Here is a 15,298-nt window from a genome sequence, read left to right as displayed (position 1 = left end):
CCGGCCAATTTAAACAACCATAGCTCATGGATGGATTTTTTTTTAAAAAAAAATAGATACGCCTGTTCTGATGTACTGTTGGTCACGCATTAAATTTATAGTCAATATAGTAGAATATTTAAAAAGATTACGCACTCATTATAGTTTTATACTACCTTGTATCTTTTATAAAAGAGTTTTACATTGAATGCGTGCCGCGTCATATTATAGCCTTGGATATCGGCGGCAACAGATGTGCCGCCGTGTGCGCGGAATCCGCGGGTGCGGCTGGGCTCACGTACACGGCACACATCAGCACGGGGCGCGTGCTCGGCACAGGGCGGGGCGATCGCGGCCCTCCATTCCTGAGAACCCTAGCGGATTCCGCTATAAATACCCCGCCCCGGGGCGTGTGCCAGCCACGCTCCAATCCCCATCTCCATCGATCTCCACAGCCGCACGCAGTCCTCTGCACACTCCTCGGCCTCCAGCCGCCTCCGCTCGCCTGCTCGGATCCATCCCATCCCATGGACCCTCAGCTCAGCTCCCACGTCCACGCCACCGCGGCGGCGGGTGGCAAGAATGCGGGAGGCGGCGTGCTTCCACCGGCGGCGGTCGTCATCCTCGACGTCGAGGCTAACGCGGCCGCGGCGGCCGTGGCGGCGCCGGCCGATCCGAGCGACGGCGGGGACGGCGGCGTCGACTACATGGCCCGCGCGCAGTGGCTCCGCGCGGCGGTCCTCGGCGCCAACGACGGCCTCGTCTCCGTGGCCTCCCTCATGATCGGCGTCGGCGCCGTGAACGCGTCGCGCAAGGCCATGCTCGTGTCCGGCATGGCGGGGCTCGTGGCCGGCGCATGCAGCATGGCCATCGGCGAGTTCGTGTCCGTGTACGCGCAGTACGACATCGAGGTCTCGCAGCTCAAGCGCGACGGCACCGACGGCGACGAGGACGCCAGGGATGGCCTGCCGAGCCCGACGCAGGCCGCGCTCGCGTCCGCGCTGGCGTTCGCGTTCGGCGCCATCCTGCCGCTGCTCTCCGGCGGGTTCGTGGCGCTGTGGTGGGCCAGGCTCATCGCGGTGGCCGCCGCCAGCACCGTCGGCCTGGCCGCGTTCGGCGCGGCGGGCGCGTACCTGGGTGGCTCGAGCATGGTGAAGTCAGGGCTGAGGGTGCTCCTGGGCGGGTGGTTCGCCATGCTCGTCAGCTTCGGCGTTCTCCGGCTGTTCGGGGCGGCGTTCCACATGGACGTCTCCTCGGTGTGATGGCTGGGGTTATGGGGGAATGGAATAATGAGAGCCAGGGGCCTAGTAGCTCTTGCCATGGGGATGTGAACGAAGAACCCTGCATGTCTTGAGTATAGCAAACTAGCAGTCGCCTGGACAGGGAAAGGGGAATAATATGGGTGCGTATGTGTGTAGCGGATCTATCTACCTGATTGTAATGTAATGTCAGGGCTAATGGTATCTGACGAGAAAATCAAAAACAGAAAAAAAATTATAACTATATTATATAATACTGATCGTCTCGTTTGCCAATTGTTTGTGTTTAAGTTAATTCGTCTTGAGATCTTGGAAGGTTCATAGACCGTATATGCGCAATGCTGCGTGGTTTGTGAAAATCAAGGTCTACACGTTTTCGGCTTCACATGCATTTTAACAAATGAACTAATTTGTTCAACACATACCCATGTATTTGCAGATAAAAAACAGTAGTTACCCCCCCCCCCCCCAAAAAAAAAAAAACAGAAATTTTATCTGGCCAGATAAAGTGAAAGAGAGAGCTTGCTTTGCTTCTGCTTTTCTGATTGTGCTAGTTTCATGTTCCCATTGATCAGCAGAGACTTTTAGCTGCCGTTCATTTGGATAGCCAAATACAATCATACAAGTAATTCTGTTTTGGAAATGACGCGTGACACATTTCCTCCCACATCATGGCTACAGATGGATCAGGATGAGTTGTCACGCACCTTCCAGTTTATCATGCCTCAGCACCTATCCTGACGATTGTTGGACGTTGAACAATAAGTAGGCCGGTTTGGAATAACAAACCAAGAAAGAATGTAAGAAACATTTCTGTACATGAATGATGAACATGTAGTGGACAATCCGGTAAAGTTGGGCCTTGCAGTGCTCGCATAACCTTTCTCTTAAAGTGCTTACTGTCATTGTCCTTTTAGCACTTCTTGGTTACTTCAGGAACCAAGACAATGAAGGTTTGCTAAGAAAACAAAAGGAGAGAACCTTTTATGGTTTTGCCATTTGATGACTGGGCTTCTTTCCTTTTCCTTTTCTTTTCTTTTTGCTATCTGGTACCTGAATTTTTTCTTCCTCTTTCTTCTTCCTGAGTAACATGCATGAAGGGGATGGAAACAAAAATTGAGTGTTATTAGATTTTAAAAATTAAATAGACATGCATGGTGTAACTAAAAGTACAGTATCCAACTCCTCTCAAATACTTGATTTTTCAACACTTTGATTCAGGTGCTAAACACATAAAAAGTTTCTGTAAATTCAGGAACTATATATGGCTAGAAACACCGGCCGGTGTTAGCTTGCTACTCCCTCCGTTCTAAATTGTAAGTCATTCGAACTTTCTTGGAAAGTCAAAACATCTCAAATTTGACTAAAATTATGCAATAAAGTACTAACATTCATGATATCAAATAAGTATCATTAGTTTGTTCGTTAAATATATTTTCATAGTATATCTATTCGGTGTTATAAATCTTTGTGATCTTTTCTACAATTTTAATCAAATATAAAATGATTTGCAATTTGGAATGGAGGGAGTAGGTTGCAACCCCAACTTCCATGCACAGCCAGCTCAAGTCACTCTCAGTAGCTCGTCAGCCTTAAACGCTAAAGATTTTCCGTACGGAGGTTGCATGTGAGCAAATACATATATGGATTCTGCTTCTGCCTTGGGCAACGAGCATGACAGCACGCAGTATCATGCTAGTCCGGTTTCATTGCACTGTTTCTAAGGATGTCACATCATTTCATGAGGTGTATTTTCATGAATGAAATAGGGAATCCCAGTGCATAGTTTCATTTCATAATTTCATAGGATGCCCATAACATTTAATTGTGAGGCATGTGATTGGATATGATTAGATGAAATGAAACACTATAGCCCCCAGTGCAAGTTTCAATAGGTTTCATAGTCTTGGAAACCGTGTATACACAGTTTCATCCTGATGAAACTCCTTCCCTCTCTCACTTCATAACTACCATGCCATATCATCACATATGCTGATGTGTCACCGTATTTAATGTACATGAAACCTTTATAAAACTCGCACCGAGATTAACATCGTATGAACGATCAGCTTCATATGATTCGTAGCTGGTGCACCGTTTAGTCGTAGCTATCTCGTCGTTGTGCGGGCCTGACGAGGACCTGTTCGTTTTTAATTTGCTGCCATAACGCATTGACGGCTACAGTTTTCCATACCGGCCTCCCCTCGATTCCTGTTGAATTCCCGTGGCCACCACAAGTTTTCACTGGCCGAACCGCCCCGCCAGGCGCCGGAGCCGCGGCAGAGCCGCGCCCACGCCGCCATTGCCGGCCGGCTTCGTTCGCGGGCGCGGGGGGATCGGGTTCGCACCGTTCCCGTGGTCGCCACACGCCCCTGGTTAGTTTAGTCTCGACCTGCGCGTAGGATTCGCACTGGGTCGAGCAGAAAGCTGGCTTTCTGCGTGGCGGCCACGCGCCCGGCGATTAAGCTACTGCCCTGTTGCGCCATGGGACGCCGAACCTGGACGCTTGACGCGAACTGCTCCGCCCGCCGTGACCTGTGAAAGTTTACCCCAGATGGCTATTATAAGCTCCGTTCTGGAACGCGTTAGGTGATGGCAAGAGGTTTTTAGCCTTGATTTTGGTCAGCTTCTGCTTATTGGAGCATCAGCCTCGGATCGGAGATGTCTTCTTCCTCGAATGGTCCTCAGATTGGTCGGTCCAAGATTTTTCTTCATCGCACCCACCCACCGCATGAATGAGGGCATCACGCGAGCATATACATTTCTGATGATAGTCCAGTCACCAACTTCAGGTTAAGAAGTGTGAGCAAACTGACGTGCAAAGCTTTCGCACGTTCGAAAAAAGAGAGGTATAAGCAGACAGCATTCATTCCAGCATCCACTGCCGTGCAAGATAACACCGCTTTTGCAAGCACCAGCGGGCCAATCTTACATATGCAAAGGCTATGCTAGCATGCTGGGCCAACATCCAAACGAATCTGTCAACAAGACTGATTTGAACAAAAAAAAGGGTCGTCCATGCACTGCGAAGTGCTCTAACGCACTGGCAAATAAAGGTGACAAGTACTTGCAGAAATTTATTGGGCAGAAACGAGCATGGAAGTTATGGAACTGTGGTTTAACATCAATTGCATAGTTAACTGATGCCAGAAATTCTGAAGAACTGGTGGAAGGTACTATCAACATATCCTGATAAGAAATGAAACACCAGCACTTAGCAAAAAGGAGCAAATATATCGAAGCAAAACAGCCGGCAAACACAAGTCAACAACAACTAGGAGAATTCTTCAGACATTATGCACCACTTACTGAACAAAAGGAAAGGACTATAAATACTGGACTCTTTGTTCATTGGGGTAATACCATTACTGACTTACTGTCCATAGGTAGTAATCAAGAACTCCAACCCACTGGGCCAACATCCAAGACGACTGTATTAACTGATTAGTACTACTGTAGCTCTGTGGTTCTAAGTTCTAACACCAATGGTGCAGCATAGTTACTAATTAAGGGGGTGTTTGGAGAGGGGTGCTAAACTTTAGCACCCCACTTTTTAGCACCTTTTAGCACTTGGACTCCCAAACAGGAGTGCTAAAGGCCTGTTTGGCAATCACGTGTTAAAGTTTAACACCCGTCACATCGGATGTTTGGATGCTAATTAGGAGTATTAAATATAGGCTAATTACAAAACTAATTGCACAGATGGAGTGTAATTCGCGAGACGAATCTATTAAGCCTAATTAGTCCATAATTTGATAATGTGGTGCTACAGTAACCATTTGCTAATGATGGATTAATTAGGCTTAATAGATTCGTCTCGTGAATTAGCACAGGGTTCTGCAATTAGTTTTATAATTAGCTCATGTTTAATCCTCCTAACTAGCATCCGAACATCCGATGTGACACTGTTAAAGTTTAACACCTCGTATCCAAACACCCCCTAAAAGGGGTGTGCTAAAGTTTAGCACCCCCATTTTCTTTAGCACACTCAAGGGGTGCTAAAAGGTGCTAATGGGTGCTAAAAGTGGTCCCAAGCCCATTTTTTACCCTGTTGCCCCCCTCTCTCCTCTATCTCTCCTCCCCGCCACCTGCCTCTTCCACCTGCCCTGCTGCCTCCGCCGGCCGTGCCTCTGCCGCCCGGCCCCGCTGCCTGCGCCGGCATGCCACGCCGCCTCCGCCGGCCCCACCTCCTCCGCTGCGGATCCGACCGGCGCCGCCTCGCCCTCTCCGGCACCGGCCGAGGACCTGGAGCGGGAAGCCACAGAGCCCTGGTGGAGGCGGATCTGGCGCCTGCCATCCCCATCCACTCCGCCTATCCCGTCGCCTGCGCCCAAGCCGCCAACGAGGTCGAGGCCGTCGCGGATGATGTTGCTGAGGTCGAGCGCCTTGACGGCGCGATCGAAGAAGTCGGCGACGAGGCGGTCAAGCGGAGGCCGGACGGCGGCGCCAGCCTCAGGGCCGAAGAGGAGGGTGCAGAACTCCTCGAGGCAGAGAAGGAAGGCGTCGAGGAGGCGGGCCGTCCAGGTGAGGGAGAGGAGGTCGTCGCCGTTGGGGGCTAGGAGATCGTCGAGGAGGTCAGCGACGCGGCGCTGGAAGGCGTCGGCGACGGAGGGAGCTGATGGAGCGGCCGATGGAGGCGAGCGGTGCGGCCGGGGAAGAGGAGGAATCGGTGGCTGAAGGAAGAAATTGAGGAGGGGTAAGGAGAGGAGAGAAAGGAGGGGTATAATTGTCTTTTGCCACTAAATGTGCTAAAGTTTAGCACCCTATCCAAACACTCCAAGGTGCTAAATTTTAGCTCTTCATTTGAGGGTGCTAAACTTTAGCACGGTGCTAAAGTTTAGCACAAGGTTTCCAAATAGGGCCTAACTGATACTAGAATTCTGAAGAACTGGTTTGTGCCTATATATAGCTATCTCCCGAATGTTGTAGGGTGGAAGGTACTATCAACATGTTCTAATAAGAAATGAAACATCACCACTTAGAACAAAAAGGAGGAAAAAACATCGAAGGAAAACAACCGGGCAAAGACAACAGCTAGGAAAATTCTGCGGACGTAACACGCCACTTACTGTCTTACTGAATAAATGGAAAGCATTATATATAAATACTGGACTCTTTGTTCTTTGGAATACAATACCCCTAACTTACTGTATGTGGTCTAATTTTACTCAGTCTCTGACTGTCTTCCTGATTCAGTTACAATAAGGCCGGTCCGCGCAAATTTAGTAAGGACTTCAATTCAGGCTATCTGATTCCCTTTGGCTTCCTTGTGCTCGCACCACCATCGTCTAAGTGTTTAGAGCGCATCATCGTACTCGCCACATGCCTCGAGAGTAATTTAGTTCCTAAGATTCCCGCTACCCATCAGACTATTCAAGCCTTCCCGTGTCAGCCACGCGCCTCGGATTAATTTAGTACTAAGAGTGCCATCACATGAGCTGGATACATCTTACTTGGTCACTCCTCTTTTAACCCAGTGGCACTAATTGGTCCATCCTTGACCAGGAAAAGTTTCTCACCTCATTGGCAAAGTGCTAGACAGTCCAGATGGATTAGGTAGGAGGTTTCGCCAAGTGCTGTGAACTTGTGATTATAAAGAGCTGTGCCCCTAGATGTGTCCTTCACCACTTACTCATTTCATAGCACGCAAACCTTTCAGAGCAAGAGAAGAGAGCTAACGTCAGAGTCGCATACCTTGGGGGAGAGTTTATAAGGTAAACAGAGCTGTTCCAAGTTTTAGTTTTCTTCTTAACATTTTTCATATGACAGGTGTTTACTGTGTCAATATATAACCTGCATAAACTGCACACAGATATTTGGGTTGTTTGTTTTCTTTTCTTGATCTTGTGGCATATTCCTTTTCATATCTCAAAACACTGAAACAACTACACTGTATTGTGATTTGTGACAAGTAATGGTTCAGTAAATCTGATCTGTTGCCTCATTGCCGAACATTTATCTGACATTTTTTCCTTTGAAGAACAGATCATCATATGGGATTAATTAATTTGTTTCCATGGAATCTATCATCTTGCGGTACAATTACAGAAATTGAAAAAAAAACCTGATGCCCATCATCAGATACTGTTAGTATTTCTGCTGTCAGAATAAAACCAGAATGTGTACTACCATCTCAACAGGCTCTCAGTTTTTTATGAAACAATGAATACATGATCTATCCTCTGGACATGAAATTTCCAGATCCAAGCATTAGGACAAAGGATGCATTGATCCTTATTATTCAGTTATTTGTATATACTTTTATATGATTCGAAGCATGCACTGTCAAAAATCCTAGTGCCACATGTTACATCTTGCAGTTCTTGTTAACATCTGATCTGACATTACCAAATGCAGCTAGCACAAGGACAACCATCGTCAGCTCTACTGAGGTGAGGTCTTCAGGCAGATCAGGCACCATGCAGCGGTGGACTCGCAACGGGATGCTCAACTTCTCGCAGCCGTCGGCGTCGTCCCCGTTCGGCTTCTACGACACCGGCCAAGGAGCGTCGAGCAGCCCCGGGCGATCGCACGGCTGCCGGGGCCAGGACAAGGAGCAGCGCAACCTGGAGAAGAACCTGAGCAAGGTGCGCAAGGAGTGGATGAAGGTGAAGGAGGAGATGGGGTACGCGCGGCTGCTGAGCGAGCACCTCAGCGAGACGGTGACGGAGGTCGACCGGAAGGTGGCCGCCATGCTGGAGGAGCTCGACCGGACGGACAAGTACATGCACGACGTACTGTCGTCGTCATCGTCATCGTCCCAGCATAAGTGATTTAGCCGTGGTGACGCTGACGCGGATGCTCTCTTTTTTGCCGGATGTTGGTGTGTTTAGCTAGCTAGAGTTTCTCTTTGTCGGGGGATTTTGCCATTTGGTATTCTTGTAGATGTCCATGCTGGTCCGGCCGGCGTATGTGTACATCATATGTGTAGTCGACGTGTCTGCTGATATGTTATTCTTCAGTTCGCCTATATAGAGTATTTGAGTTCAGTTCAGTGCTCAATGATTATTATGGGCTAGCTTCATCTTTATCTTCACATAGCTTGCCAAATTTTAGGCCCAAATCCTTCAAGTGCTTCAAGATTTACTACCGTTGACATATGCGAAAGCGATGAACAACCTCGCTTCAGCGTAGGAGCCAAGTCACAGCATCCAGCGTGTACGGAAAAGGAGTTGCTATCTTCCACTGGATGCGCACAGTGTGACCATCTGTACTACACGGAACGTACTCGCCGTACGAGTATTGATTTGACCTCCAAAACTGCAAACGCAAACAGGAGAAACTCTCTCTTTCAGAAAGGGACATCATTAGCTCATAGCTGACAAATCAGGCGTCCACTTCTACCAAAAAAGCTCAGTAGTCATTTGCAGAAGCAGGCGACAACAAGATCTCGCGCTGCCATAGTTTAATGGACGCGATGCAGCTTATTACCCACTTGGGAAGGCGGCTGCATTATGAAATCAGCAAAAACCGGTTTAGGGTTCCTAATCCGGTGGGCGGGCTTCTCTTTCTTGCATCGCATCACATCACACGCATGCCAATGGCGATGGGTGTGGCAACTGGCAAAGTGGCAAGCCAAGCCGGGCGCGCGGCAGCTCGTAGTTTTAGCTCGGGTTGGGGCCACCACGAACGGAATGGGGTGTGAATTTTAGCTGGGCTTAACTTGTCTGGGCTGGTCTTGCATGCTTCGTGCGCTCAGGGCCCATGGGCTCGTAAGCTCATCTGTTGTGAAACCGCGCTTCCCCAACCTCTGAACTGTTCACCATATAGCAAACCAGCATATTCCTAAACACGTCAGTACGTCAACAACGATAGCGCCATCCAGCCATTGCCTCGCGTGACAGAAACATGGCTTTGTACTATGTCCGTCATGCACAGGCAGACGTGGCGAGTGCGTGGCATGGTACCAGGCCATCAAAACTCATGTGCAGTACGGGAGAGAACTGAGCTCACAGGTCAGAAAAGGCGCGTGCGACAACGAGATGAAAGCAAAGTATCTGGTCGCCGGCGGTAAGAATTGGCAGCCGTTCTGCCAAGAAAAATGCGCGCAAAACTTGGTAAAAATATCGCGAGTTTTCTGCGGGTGCTTGTGGGCCATAGTGCAGGCCTCCGAACTCTCAAGGTTGGCGGTGTAGGAAGCCTTTGTGTGGTGGGCGCCTGAGCTGAGCACGGGAACGTCCAAAGCTTGGATGACTCCTGCGGTCTGGGGCTGCATGGACACTCGTGGTCGGAAATGTGGAGACGTGGCCGCTTCGCTGGCACCATTTGATCCTACTCCATTCCTCGGTTGGGAGAATTTGGGTTACTGCTGATCAGATTGTTTGTGTGGTTGTATTTTTTAACCCAGGTGGCAACTGACTGAATCTCAAATTACAGTGTTTTTTTATACTGAAATTACAGTGTTTGAGCGTACTTTGGCAGAGCTGCGACATGGTTTGCGCTTTGGATATACAAATACAAGTTCACAAACTTTATAGTGGCAGGATCGCAGGAAGAAGAGGAAAGGCTGCTGATTATGCAAGCGAAAAAACTGGGGAAAAAAAAGTACTGTAAAAAAGAAGCGCCAATCCAAAACGTGAGACGGGGAGGCGTCCTCCTCGCTGCACCCGCTGCTCACATTATCCTCAGCCTCAGCGGCCGCCGCTCGCGCGCATAAAACCCACAGCCTTCCGCTCGCGACGGTCCTCGCGGCGCAGGCAGGCGAGGCAAGGAGAGAGAGCTCGCGGCGAAGAGCCACGAAGAGAAGGGACAAACACTAGGAGCAGTCTCCATGGCAGCCGAGGCGCCCGTGCGAGCCCCCGCCGCGGCGGCGCGGTCCGCGCGCCGGCTGGCCGCCGCCGCCGTCTCCGCCTCGTCCGCCTCGCGCCTCCTCCTCGGCCACCGCCCCTTCCTCGCGCCGCGCTTCGCAGCCGGGCGCGCCGCTGTGGCCGGCCCCGCAGCCGGACTCCGCCCGCGCCCGCGCAAGCCGCGGCTCTCGGTCGTCGCCATGGCCGGCAGTGGTGAGTGAGCGTAACTTTCCCTCTTTATTTTCGTTCTCTTGTTGCGTGCGCCGTTGCTGTAGTGCGCTGGTGCGAGTCTTGTCGATGGCGCGTGAGTTCTATGCGTCGATGATGTTTGTGGAAATGACCAGGAGAGTATCTCTGTAGAGTTGTGGTTCATTGCAATTTAGTACGATGAAATTAAAATTGTTAATTACTGTTTGTGCTGCTTACGGCTGACCGCCTTACCCAAAGGGAGCAGTTTGCTTGTTGAGGACCTTATCCCCGCAGCGCTTCTTTCATGCTTGTTAATCGGCTGTTAATGGGTGTGCTTTAGGCTCTAGCAGATAAACATTTTAAAAGTTGTTTCATGGAAATTGATGGAACGATACTGCTCAGAGTTGTAGTAAAAGCAATGCTGGACGTCATTTCTGTACAAGCTGTTGTGCTAATTAAATTTGATTCTCACGAATGAAAGTTAAATTAGTTGTTGCATAGGGAGGTCCAATAATGAAAGTTCTGCAAATATTCAGAAAAAAAGTGTCTGAGACCTTGTAAAATGGGTGTGGCTCTCTTTTCATTTGATTGATGTGAATTTGCTGCAAGTACAGAAGTGAAATTAATATGCTGTGCTGTTGATGCCACTTGATACTAGAAGTTTCTTCATATGTTACTCGCCACTTTGACTGGATATCAATGCTAAAACCTTTCCATACAAGTACATCTGTAAGAATCACCAAATGCATCTCTGAAAATTGCAAGTCACTTGTTTTTTGTTTACATGTTCTTGTTGCCACATCCACCATTTTTGTTCGAAATAATATATTGCTTTGTCCACTTTGTTGGCTTTATGAGTTAGATATTCACTTGCTTTTGTTGTATATCCAGATCGCCAAGTGCCCTTGGAGGATTATCGCAATATCGGTATTATGGCCCATATAGATGCAGGAAAGACGACAACTACAGAACGCATTCTGTATTACACTGGAAGAAACTACAAGATTGGCGAGGTTCATGAGGGAACAGCTACGATGGATTGGATGGAACAAGAACAGGAGAGAGGAATAACCATTACATCTGCAGCAACCACGGCCTTCTGGAACAAACACAGGATCAACATTATTGATACTCCTGGGCATGTCGACTTCACTCTTGAGGTTGAACGTGCTCTCAGGGTGTTGGATGGTGCAATATGTCTCTTTGACAGCGTTGCTGGGGTAGAACCACAATCTGAAACTGTGTGGCGCCAAGCAGATAAATATGGGGTTCCAAGAATATGTTTTGTGAACAAAATGGATCGCCTTGGAGCTAACTTCTTTAGAACTAGAGACATGATAGTTGCAAACTTGGGTGCCAAACCTCTGGTGATTCAGTTGCCTATTGGTTCAGAGGACAGTTTCCAAGGAGTTGTTGATCTAGTCAGGATGAAAGCTATTGTATGGACAGGGGAGGAGCTGGGTGCGAAATTTGAATATCAAGACATACCTGCTAATCTCCAAGAGATGGCTGAAGACTATCGTGTTCAGATGTTGGAAACTATTATTGAATTGGATGATGAAGTTATGGAGAAATATCTTGAAGGAATTGAACCAGATGAGGAAACTGTTAAGAAACTAATCAGAAAGGGAACGATTTCTGCCAGCTTTGTCCCAGTTTTATGTGGTTCAGCCTTCAAAAACAAGGGTGTCCAACCATTGCTTGATGCTGTTGTGGATTACTTGCCATCTCCACTTGATCTACCTGCAATGAAGGGTACTGACCCAGACGACCCTGAACTGGTCCTTGAAAGGAACCCAAGTGATGATGAACCATTTTCTGGCTTAGCTTTCAAGATCATGACTGATCCATTTGTGGGGTCACTAACATTTGTTCGCATATACTCCGGGAAGCTGGTAGCTGGTTCATATGTTCTGAATGCAAACAAAGATAAAAAGGAAAGAATTGGAAGGCTTCTAGAAATGCATGCAAACAGTAAGGAAGATATAACAGTTGCTGTGACCGGGGACATAGTAGCGCTTGCTGGCCTGAAAGACACAATTACTGGTGAAACACTATGTGAACCAGATAAGCCTGTAGTGCTTGAACGTATGGAATTTCCTGATCCTGTCATTAAGGTTGCTATTGAACCCAAGACTAAAGCTGATGCTGACAAAATGGCTACTGGGTTAATCAAGCTTGCTCAAGAAGACCCATCATTCCACTTCTCTAGAGATGAGGAAACCAACCAAACTGTTATTGAAGGAATGGGAGAATTACATCTTGATATCATTGTAGACAGACTAAAGAGAGAGTTCAGGGTTAGTATTCTGACTAGCTGTATTTGTGCAGCACATTCATATGCTTCTTTATTTCGATATATGTTTATTTTGGTTGTTAACTGTTGTTATTATCAAAGAGTTTGTACCATGTTGCATCACCCCTAACTCTTTTTGGAAACAATCTGTACAGGTTGAAGCAAACGTTGGAGCTCCACAAGTCAACTACCGTGAAAGTATTTCCAAAGTCGCAGAAGTACAATACGTCCACAAAAAGCAGTCTGGTGGATCTGGGCAGTTTGCAGACATTATTGTGCGCTTTGAACCTTTGGAAGCTGGAAGTGGGTACGAATTCAAGAGTGAAATCAAGGGAGGGTCAGTGCCCAAAGAATATGTACCAGGAGTTATGAAGGGATTGGAAGAAAGCTTACCCAACGGTGTCCTTGCCGGTTACCCAGTTGTGGACTTCCGAGCAGTGCTGGTTGATGGCTCGTACCATGATGTTGATTCAAGTGTCTTAGCATTCCAAATTGCAGCCAGAGGCGCTTTCCGTGAAGGAATGAGGAAAGCTGGTCCAAGACTTCTGGAGCCTATAATGAGAGTTGAAGTGGTAACTCCTGAAGACCATCTGGGCGATGTTATTGGTGATTTGAACTCTAGAAGAGGTCAAGTTAACAGCTTCGGGGATAAGCCTGGTGGACTCAAGGTATGAAATAGTGCATCCTCCACCTTCATAGCCTAGTTTATCAGAGTCTGCTAATTGAAGTGTGGCCAGAAACATTTACCTTACAATGCTATTGATCACAGGTGGTTGATGCGTTCGTGCCACTTGCCGAGATGTTCCAGTACGTCAGCACCCTCCGGGGGATGACAAAGGGGCGTGCATCCTACACGATGCAGCTTGCCAAGTTCGACGTCGTCCCGCAGCACATCCAGAACCAGCTCTCCGCGGCGAAAACAGAGGAAGCTGCTGCTTAATTTTCATTTCCCGTAGATATACCCACACGCCGACAGCAGAGCAGGTTTATAGGAAGGACATCAAGATGTATGTAGCGTTGTAGCGAGTCCAACCCTGCGAGGGGACATTATGTGCCATTGATTTTGGACCTGGTAATGGCCTTGTCGAGTTTTCTCAATGAGAAAAACAGTAATTGTAAGTTTTTTTGTTTCCTTGCTCCAGTTGAGAGTTCGTGCGTCATTCTCCCGTCTTCTTGTTCGGTTCTCCATTTGCTTGTTGCACTTGCATCTTCAACAAAGATACGTTGTCTTTCACATGTGACGTTGTAAAGACTAATGCATATGAGCACAGCACAGAATACTGCTTACCTTGACAACAAGGTCCTGATCATTTCCTGTGGCTCTAACAGAGTACTGAGTTAGCACTATTGTCGTTATAATCCTATTCATATGAGCATTCCTGCAAGAAGGCACAAGTTTGGACATTGGTATTCTCCTGGAAACCGTTCGGCACCTGCAGAAAACATCCGCCATTAGATAGTCGGCAAAGGTGAAATGCAGCTTGTCGTCTGGGATCTTTCATGCTCCAGTCGAGTCCAAGAATGGGGTGAAACTTTGCCTCACGGACGTCCAACTCTGATGTGTGTGAGTAGCGGCGAGTTTATCAGTATAACGGATGCTAAAGAAGGGGAGTTTTCTGCATCCTGATGCGTAATTCTGCAATGTTACGAGATGGAGGGGAAAAAATATGGAATGGCAGTTTCTCAGGCTCACGAACCCGAGCTAGCTTTACTAAGGCCACTCCTCTTCTCATCCATGGCGCCATGGCGGCGTCGAGGCAACGGGTAGCTCCAATTGAAAGCGGCGGCGCGCGTGGGGCTGAAGGAGTGGGGGACGGCGCCGGAGCCGCATATGGATGGTCGCTGTTGACGAATAGTGGCGCGGAGCAAACGGCGATGGGGCTGCGGTGGTCGCCGGTGGCCGCTTGACCTCATCATCCGCCATGTCGCCGACCTGGAGATTTTTTGAGAAGATTTGGATCGCTATTAATAATCGCGATCCAATATAATACGAAAAAGACCCTGTATATTTCCAAATAGCCCCTCCTTCGTATGGGCGGCTCCTCCGTCTTCTCCTCCCCTCTCGACGGCCCAGCGGCGCCGACGACCGCCGCAGTTTGCGCCCGCGAGGCCCTACCGGTCGCCATCTCACCCTCCCCCTCCTCAATCCCTAGCATTAGCTCCGATCCTCACTTCTCCGCTCCTGCACAAGGACGGAAGCGCGGCCTTGAGGAGCCGCCTCGAGCACCCGACGTACCGCGGCGCGCGGCGGGCCACGCAGCTCGACGCGCAGGGCGGAACGGCCTGCCCGCCGGCGGCCACCATTCGAGGATGAGGCGCAAAGGACAGGCGCACGATACCGAGCATAGTTCCACACGCAGGCGGCGGGCTCCCGGTGATGAAATCGTTCCACACGCAGGTGGCGGGCTCCCGGTGATGAAACGCTGCCCCTGCCGCTGCGGCTGTTTGCCATTCCATTCCCGACCAACAGGCAACAGAGCATGGTATCGAAGGCCGCATTCCATTTTAACAGCTACAAACCAGATTCAGTTGCCACTGTGAAAATGATGATCAGAAGTTCACATTACGTTGATCATCGGTCTCGTCCAGGTCTTCCCGGATCAGTTGTTGGCCTGCAGGACACGCTCGTCTCTTGGCATTATCAGATCGTCATCGGGCTACTACATGGCTATAAACCTACATTTCAGATCAAATGCAGACGCCCGATGGTACCTGCCGCATGGTCGGATCAGTCAGAATGGCAAGCGCAAGGCCGCACCTACCAATCCCGCCTACAAGCAGAGTTCAGG

At 48.9% G+C, this 15,298-nt stretch overlaps 3 protein-coding genes across 3 annotated transcripts; all 3 read left to right on the top strand.

Annotated features, from left to right (window-relative positions):
• Positions 1–321: 321 nt before the first annotated feature.
• Positions 322–1,492, top strand: LOC117863889 (vacuolar iron transporter homolog 2). Its single transcript, XM_034747796.2, has one exon. The coding sequence runs from the start codon at positions 507–509 to the stop codon at positions 1,239–1,241; it is 735 nt and encodes a 244-aa protein (XP_034603687.1). The 5' UTR covers positions 322–506; the 3' UTR covers positions 1,242–1,492.
• A 5,305-nt stretch (positions 1,493–6,797) lies between these two features.
• LOC117863890 (uncharacterized) lies at positions 6,798–8,227 on the top strand. The gene is made up of 2 exons (XM_034747797.2): positions 6,798–6,952; positions 7,596–8,227. Exon 2 carries the CDS (start codon positions 7,658–7,660, stop codon positions 8,009–8,011), a length of 354 nt encoding a protein of 117 aa, XP_034603688.1. The 5' UTR covers positions 6,798–6,952; positions 7,596–7,657; the 3' UTR covers positions 8,012–8,227.
• Positions 8,228–9,945: 1,718 nt separating this feature from the next.
• On the top strand, positions 9,946–13,669 carry LOC117863885 (elongation factor G-2, chloroplastic). Its single transcript, XM_034747790.2, has 4 exons — positions 9,946–10,237; positions 11,105–12,513; positions 12,665–13,177; positions 13,279–13,669. Exons 1-4 carry the CDS (start codon positions 10,009–10,011, stop codon positions 13,447–13,449), a joined length of 2,322 nt encoding a protein of 773 aa, XP_034603681.1. The 5' UTR covers positions 9,946–10,008; the 3' UTR covers positions 13,450–13,669.
• The last annotated feature ends 1,629 nt before the right edge of the window (positions 13,670–15,298 follow it).

This window comes from Setaria viridis, chromosome 7 (assembly GCF_005286985.2).
Source record: "Setaria viridis chromosome 7, Setaria_viridis_v4.0, whole genome shotgun sequence".
Classification (NCBI taxonomy): domain Eukaryota; kingdom Viridiplantae; phylum Streptophyta; class Magnoliopsida; order Poales; family Poaceae; genus Setaria; species Setaria viridis.
Note: the sequence above shows the minus strand (reverse complement) of the source record. Positions and strands in the feature narration are given on the sequence as shown.

What these genes read in the sequence shown, in the direction of transcription:
- LOC117863889 (XM_034747796.2), top strand. Translation starts at nt 507, where the DNA reads ATGGACCCTCAGCTCAGCTCCCACGTCCACGCCACCGCGGCGGCGGGT.
- LOC117863885 (XM_034747790.2), top strand. Translation starts at nt 10,009, where the DNA reads ATGGCAGCCGAGGCGCCCGTGCGAGCCCCCGCCGCGGCGGCGCGGTCC. An exon ending in GACTAAAGAGAGAGTTCAGG is followed by an intron (nt 12,514 to 12,664) that starts GTTAGTATTCTG and finishes CAATCTGTACAG; the next exon opens with GTTGAAGCAAACGTTGGAGC. An exon ending in ATAAGCCTGGTGGACTCAAG is followed by an intron (nt 13,178 to 13,278) that starts GTATGAAATAGT and finishes TATTGATCACAG; the next exon opens with GTGGTTGATGCGTTCGTGCC.
- LOC117863890 (XM_034747797.2), top strand. Translation starts at nt 7,658, where the DNA reads ATGCAGCGGTGGACTCGCAACGGGATGCTCAACTTCTCGCAGCCGTCG.